The sequence below is a fragment of the Cyrtonyx montezumae genome, unplaced genomic scaffold, assembly GCF_038088225.1.
Source record: "Cyrtonyx montezumae isolate F1298 unplaced genomic scaffold, pur_monq_1.0 scaffold_16, whole genome shotgun sequence".
NCBI lineage: Eukaryota > Metazoa > Chordata > Aves > Galliformes > Odontophoridae > Cyrtonyx > Cyrtonyx montezumae.
Genome location: NW_027071892.1, coordinates 9,241,063 through 9,248,286, shown reverse-complemented (window position 1 = coordinate 9,248,286; position 7,224 = coordinate 9,241,063). Strand labels below are relative to the sequence as shown.

The window sequence follows — 7,224 nt, the reverse complement described above, 5'->3', positions numbered from 1 at the left end:
ACACTCTTTGGAAGCTCTCTGACAGAAGGAGTAACCAATCTGCAGACCCCACAAGGCTGACACCCCACTGACATGCACAAGTCACAGCAGGAAAGCGACTGGCTGCACAGGGTGAGCAGCAGCAGGGCATCCCAGAGAGCAACACATGGGGACAGGCAGCTGCAGGACACAGAGGGGTGCGTGGAGTAAAAGCAAAACAACATTTCAATATAAACACTCCTCCCTTGCCACTGCCATGCCCCTGCCTACCCCATGCCTGACTATGTCCCTCAGGCTGCAGCCTGAGAGCACGCTCCACAGCCACTGGTTCTCCCTGCAGCCCGCAGCTGTGGGTGCCCCTCCACCAGGATGCTTCTCTTTTCCCCACCCCCCACTTTCCAATCCAGGACGTTTGGGTTTCCAGCACAAAACACTGCCTAATCTGCCCTCTAATCCCACAGTCTGGCACTGCGTGGCTGTGTGGGGACCTGAGCTGCTGTGGGGCGCCTGGGCTGGGGGGTTGCCACCATGCAAGGACATAACCATGGCTCCTCCATGAAGGCCTCTTTGTACCCACAGCCCTCAGCAGCAAAGCACTCCTATCCACAGCCTCTGGGACATCAGGGACCCCTGCAGCTGTGCTAGGATTCAGGCAGCCGAGCTGTGCACCCCTCCTGCCCCTCTGAGCCACACTGCTGCAGCAGCAGCAGCCTCAGACAACTTCGTATCCCTGCAGCTCCCTCCAGGCTCTTGCCAAGACTGCTTGGTCCTTGCAGAACAGAAATCCGTGCAGTGAACCATCTGCATCCCTGTCCTGTGCATGCAGAGCTGCAATCAGCACCCCGTATTCAGGGAGCTGTGGGTATGGGGATACACGGGACCTTCCCACCCCCCCTACCCCCACACACAGCCCCTAGATGCAGCAGTGCTGCAGAAGCGTGGCACATCACAGTGAGCACTGCCAGCACGGGAGGCTCCAGGCGCTGTCTGAGAGGGAGGAAGGGAGAGATGAAAGGCTTTGGGAAGAGCTCAGCACAGGAAGCAAGCGCTGCTCTTTTCCCTCCCAGCCATCAGGGAGTCAGCGGTGGCTGCTACTGCTGAAAGCAGCTGCGGAGATGGGGAAGCAGGCACTGGAGGATGCTGCCAGGTCACCTCCATACCGAGGTACAACGAGGCATGGAAAAGCCCGGAGCAGCCCTCACCTTGCTGCTTTTGCCCCCGGCATCACTTGCACTGTGCTGTGATGTACTGCAGGGAGGGGACAGCCAGCTCTAGAGCCTGCATGAACGACATTGGTGTGTCCAGGAGCCCAGCACTGCAGGGCATTGTCTGCCCCCTTCCTGCCCTCTGAACCCCCCTGCTTGTAACAGGAGATGCTGCAACCAAACTCACAGCCCCAGCCCCAAGCAACTGAGATGTCCCCCAGTATCAGGGGTCCTCCCCCACATGGAGCAGGGATGAGCCATTCCACCCTCCCAGACCCATTTCCTCTATGCCTGCAAGGAGGGGCACAGTTGTGGCCCCCCATCACACAGCAGAATCTACGAAAATACTTTATTGGGAAGTGGGGCACACAGGGGCTCTCTGTGCAGTACAAAACAAACCACAACCATGCCTTGAACAGAAGAGGGGTGCAGGCCAGCAAACAGACCATACCCATGGCCCTCACTGCTCAGCCCATGGGGAGGCACAGCCCCTAAGGTGCCTTGGGCTGAGCGTTGAGGCGGATAATTGCACGGTAGTCCCGGACCAGGTCCTGCAGAGGGTCCAGGTAGGGGTTGATATTCTCCTCCATCCATTCCTCCACTGTGTCAGGGAAGTAGATACTCTCCAGGTGGGCACGCAGGTCCCGAACAAAGCTCTCCCAATCATCATGGAGCCTGAGGTGTGTAGAGCAGAGTGGGAGCACACCCCAGAGACAAACCAGGAGCTCCTTCCCAGCCCCATGCAGGTCTGGGGGTGCTCCAAGCCCCCCCCACATACTTGAGCACCTTGCTGCCGAAGCTCTCCATGTTGCGAGGGTTGCCAAACTGGTGCTTGCGGTGGTAGGGGCTAAACCAGCCCTTGATGGCACTGGGGAGGCACAAGGGGACGGGGGTGCAGGGGGTACAGGGCTACCCCAGACCCCACAGGCCCCCTCTGCTGCAGGATGCTCACAGCCAGAGCTCACCCCTGTGTTACCTTTCCTCCTCCAGCATTTTGGTGATGCTCTCCTTCAGGTGTCTGTTCACCTGCTCCACCATGTGATAGATTTCTGCCCCGGGGAACACACCCCTTCCCTCACTACAGAGAAAAGACAGAGGAGAAAGGAGAGCCCGGGCTGGGTGGTGAACCCAGTACCCCATCTCTTCATGCATCCCTCCTGCCTGGCCACGCACCACGTGCTCTGCTCCAGCTGCATGCTCTGAAAGCCCAGCACCTCCAGCACCTTCCTCCGTGTCTGTTCTGTGAATCCCCCTGGGGAAAGCCATGCCAAAACAGAGGGGTGAAGCTCCCAAGGACACTACGGTGTGGAAAGAGGGGGAAGAGGGAGCTCACCGTTCACCAGGGTCTGGAGGCATATGGCCAGGGAGGGGATTCCGACGGGCAGCAGCTCACACAGCACTGAGTAGTGGTCGTACCTGCGGGATGGGGATGCAGTGCCAGGGCCTCGCACGGGGTCACAGAAGGGGATGGCATGCACGAAGTGTGGTCATCACCTCTGCCACCCGGTGAGGACAATGCCCTGGAAGCGCAGTGGGGCGAAGCGCGGCATGGCCTCACGCACCCGCAGCCAGCTGAGCTGGTTCTTCAGGTGGGAGCTGAGCGGGGGCCAGCTCTGCGTGGGGCCAGTGGTGCCCTTGAAGGCGCTGGCGAACCACACGGCCTCGAAGCCGCTCTCCACGTACTTGGCGATGAACTGCCCTATGGCAGAGGGGAGCAGGGTGGTGGGTGCAGCTCGGACAGGGTCATATCACAGTGGCAGTGCCACCAGCCCCAGGACTGTCCCCTCTTGGTGAGCAGCCTTGGGGTCCTGGCATTGCACCTTACCAATCTGCTCGGTGTTGAAGTCGGGTGCATAGAACCACACCACAGGTGAGACACGCTTTGCTATCCCGGATTCTGTAAGGCAGGAATGGTGACACGGACACTGGGAACCTAGAGCTTCTCATGCCCCCACCCACAATGCCCAGACAGTGCCACATCCCCATCCCCTCACCCTGAAGAGCTCCCACACTGATCTTCCTCAGCATATCATCCCACATGAGCACCCGCAGTCCCCGGTACTGTGTGGAGATGAAGTCCAGCACCTCCTTGATGTGGTTTAGGTACATGGTCCCTGTGTCACCCTTGTTGTGGCTCAGCCAGTTCCTTGAGTCCTTCCCCTCCCCGAGGTGGAAGACCTGCATTTGATGCTGAGGATGCTCAGCACGCCTGGCACCAGGCAATGTCCAGATCCCACAGAACCCCCTGCCCACCTCATCTGCACCAATGTGGATCCAGGAGGAGCGCCTGTGCTTCTCCATCACCTGTGATAGGATGACCTTGAGCAATGCCAGGGTGTCCGGAACATGGGGGTTGAAGCTGTTGGGGAAGCGCTCCACCTCCCGCAGGTGCTGGTACTTGGCATGTTTAAGGATGAACTGTGAGGAGAGGAAAATCACCATGGGGGGAAAGAGGGACTAGGACTGGGGCTCCATCCCCAAGACAGGTGCTGGGAACTCAGGGGACAGCCACATTCCACTTTGTACTGCGGCTGCCACAACCCCGGGAGAGTCTCCATCACTCAGGGTCCCCATCCCATCCCTCAGCCCCCCCTCACCCCACAGGTAATCCTGCCCCCTACCTCCACGTGCCCGAAGGTCTGCACCAGGGGAACCACCTCCAGCTTGTGGAGCTCCGCCAGCTGCTGGATCCACTCAATGTCCTCCTCACTGGAGAGGGCAGGGACAGACTCAGTGGGGGCAAGAATGTATGGGGACATTCCCTCCTCCTCCTGCAGCACCCTGCCCTGCCCCAGCTGCCTTGCCCGAGCCCACACCTTCTGGCTGTCCCACACTTGAACTAAGGACTCAAATATTGACACCATGCAGTAGGAAATTGGCCTGAATGCATCTCCAGCACAGCTATCTTGGGCACAGCCCAGGCAGGTCACATCCAGTGCTGGCACCAGTATTGCTGCCATCCCCTGGCCAGCACAGCACCAGCTCCACTCACCTGTAAGCGTAAGGGGACTTGAGCACCTCCAGTTCCCCCTTGAAAGGGAACATATCCTCGTACTCGATCAGGATCCCATTGGCTCCCAGCCGGGACAGGAGTGGGAACAGCTGTGGGATGGCAGGGTGAGCTTAGCGAGAGGGCACAGCCTGGTCGGTCTGTCCCCAGCTCTGCCCAGTCCCCAGGCACCCTCACCTGCTCCAGGTAGGAGACTCTGGGCGCAGCTCCCTTCAGGTCCAGGTGAACGAGCCTCATCTCAGTGGCACTGAGATCCTTGGGGAACTGCTGCCTAGGTCCCTGCCTTGGGACTGTGATCTTTGCAGGGTGGACCTCCACAGCCTGGCTTTCCCCTGTGTCCCCCCAGAACGCGCTGTCCTTGCTGATGTGCTTGTGCAGCTGCAGGGTTAAGCTGCACAGGGCAGAGCAAAGCAGGGGGTGTACAGAGGCATACTCCCAGCACCAAACCCCCACAGGATCCTGACATCACTTTGTGTCCCACTCCTGCTCCCACCTCACCTGTCACGGAAGAAGAACTTGATGCCGGCCAAGGCCACGAGGAGCAGTACAGCAATGCGCAGCAGGTTCAGCTTGTGGCTACGCTGCAAGGCCATTGCTGTGGGCACACACGAGGGGTTTGCCCATGCCACAGCACCCAGGCTGGGCAGCCACAGAGAGACCCCAAGCTCAGGGCATGTAGAGAAAGGGGATATGGGGACACCACTCCAGCCACCCTGGTCCCCTTCAGGGCCACGTTTGGAGCCATCCCATGTTTCTCCTACCTCATGTGCCCCAGCACCTTCGTCTCTGCCTGTGAGCACAGCCTCCTCACGCTCCAACAACGCAAACAAGGTGACAGCTGTGAGGCAGGTCCTGTTACCACATGCTCCTGTGTAACCTCTGAGGGTGGGGGGATCAGGGCTATGTCATGGGACAGCCATGCCAGGTGACATCATGGGGCCAGCATGGCACTTCCAGGACCTGTGCTCAGCCTCTGAGCAAGGCAGGAGCAAACACCCCCAGGTCTGAGCTCAGTGGGAGGAACGGTGCTTTCCCCACGGGAGGCAGAGGGCTGACAGTGTGACTGCCCTGTGCTGTCCTGGGTCTGTGCGACGCTGCAGAGAGGGAGAGATACACTGGATTAAACTAATGTTCAATCCCTCATGGGACATGTATGACATGTGAGGTACAGAGAAGAGCTCCTCCCAAAGAGCTGTCACCACTAAGATTCATAAAAATGCATGTCTTTGATGTCTTTCTACCCTCCCTCCCCAGACCTCTTGGAAGAACTCATGAGATGGTGATACACCAAACCCCATGAAAATGAGCCCAAAACAAAGGTAACAAAGGTAGCAGTGCAGGAGACAGCAGGTTCCCCTTCCCCGAAATCCCCTGTGTTCACAGCAAGGGATGGCACAGTGCTTGGACACCGTGGTGCCACCTCCCCACTCTGGAGGATGCTGCCAGCTCTGACAGCATCTTTCCTTGGGGAAACACTGCAGGGGGAGCAGAGCACACCCTGTGCCCCTGTTCCGGCAGCAGGACAGCTGTGAGCAGCCCTTTCTAGGGTTAAATTCAGCACTGACTGGATTTGGAAAGTGAAAAAAAAAAAAAAAAATTTGGTTGCTGCTGGTGCAGAGCTGCTCAGCTGATTGCAAGGGTTTGTTTGTGTTGCCAGAGCAGTGGCACAAGGGGAGAGCTGCTGCGAGCCGCCCAGTGCCGCGGGCTCTGAATTAGCCCTTTTCTATATGCAACCCTAATCCCTGCCGACACCTCCTCTGGCACTGCACAGTGCAGGGCAGCGCTGCACCCAGACCCAGTGTGTCCCGCAGGGCAGCACGGGGCATGCTGTGCCCAGAGCATGAGGCCCTGGTGCAGGGCAGAGCAGGGCTGCAACGTGCAGGTCTGTGCTGAGCATCCATGCCCATCGCTGCAGGTTGTGAGCTGTGCCCCTGTGATGTGCCTCGTGTGTGGTGTGGATGTGCCTTGTGCTGCTGCTCCTGGTGTGCTGCGGGGGACAACGATGGCACTTGCTCTGTGCCATCTCATCCTTGCACCATTTCCAATCTGCCTGGCTACGGATGCTCCCAGCAGCGATGTGTGTCTCACGGGAGGAGCAGAGCGGGTGCAGGAAGGCATATAACCTGGGGCTACGGGATGCTCAGCACCCTCTGGCCGCAGGAAGGCCGTTAATAGACGAAGTGCTAATTGACTGCCATGGCAACGCAGCGCCCGATCAGAGCGGGAATAAATATTTGGACAGACGCTGTCAGCTCGCCAAGACCGGGCGTTTTTAATATCCGTTATCTAACTTGAATAGAGCGCAGGTTGCCCGGATCAGCCCGTGCTGGTGCCGGGCTGCAGCACCGAGGGCAGCCGCAGCTCCCGCCCACGGGCACCTCGGGGCCGTGTGCCGGCTGCCCCGCACCGCTCTCCCGCAGCGCCCGGCCCCGCTCCCCGCTTACCTCCCGGAGCCGCGCAGCGCCTTGCCCGGCCGTCCCGCCGCCGTCGCCACGCGGAGCCCACGCTGCGGCAGCGCGGCGGTGCGTGCGGGGGCGGCCGCACCGTGCCCAGCCCACGCCCACGGAGCATCCCCGCGCCGTGCTCCGGTACCGTCGCGCCCAGCCCCGCTCTCCCCCACCCCAGGGAACAGCTGCCCCTCCCGCTACGGTACCCACACGGCATCCCCGGTACCCACCGGGCAGCCCCGGCCCCCGCAGCCCGCCCCTTACCGGTAGGTGCGGTACCGGGCGCGGGCACGGCCGCGGGTATACGCGCTGCCCCACGGCCGCCGCCGCTCTTAAAGGGCCCGACAGCACCACTGCACCGGCGCGGCGGGACACGACTCCGCGCTGGCTCAACACCCCGGCGGCCCCGAGCGGCGCGCCCCACGCGTGCCCCCATCCGCGTCCCGTCTCCCCGCGCGCCCATCCCGCCGCCACCCGCCCCCCCCACGCTGCGCTTGGCGCGGTGCGGCCGTTTCCGGCACAGCTCCCCCTGGCGGCGGCACCTCCTCCGCCGTCCGCGCGCCGCAGTGCCGCCCCACCCCCG

The 7,224-nt window shown here is 60.9% G+C and overlaps 1 protein-coding gene across 1 annotated transcript; it reads right to left on the bottom strand.

Moving 5' to 3' along the window:
• Positions 1 to 1,519: 1,519 nt before the first annotated feature.
• LOC136046252 (hexosaminidase D-like) lies at positions 1,520 to 5,277 on the bottom strand. Its single transcript, XM_065732740.1, has 14 exons — positions 4,956 to 5,277; positions 4,693 to 4,789; positions 4,372 to 4,585; positions 4,177 to 4,286; positions 3,806 to 3,893; positions 3,438 to 3,602; positions 3,179 to 3,362; positions 3,010 to 3,081; positions 2,679 to 2,883; positions 2,518 to 2,600; positions 2,358 to 2,436; positions 2,161 to 2,262; positions 1,963 to 2,052; positions 1,520 to 1,859 (listed from the first exon to the last, which is right to left on the bottom strand). The coding sequence occupies exons 2-14, from the start codon at positions 4,785 to 4,787 to the stop codon at positions 1,676 to 1,678; spliced, it is 1,671 nt and encodes a 556-aa protein (XP_065588812.1). The 5' UTR covers positions 4,788 to 4,789; positions 4,956 to 5,277; the 3' UTR covers positions 1,520 to 1,675.
• Positions 5,278 to 7,224: the final 1,947 nt, after the last annotated feature.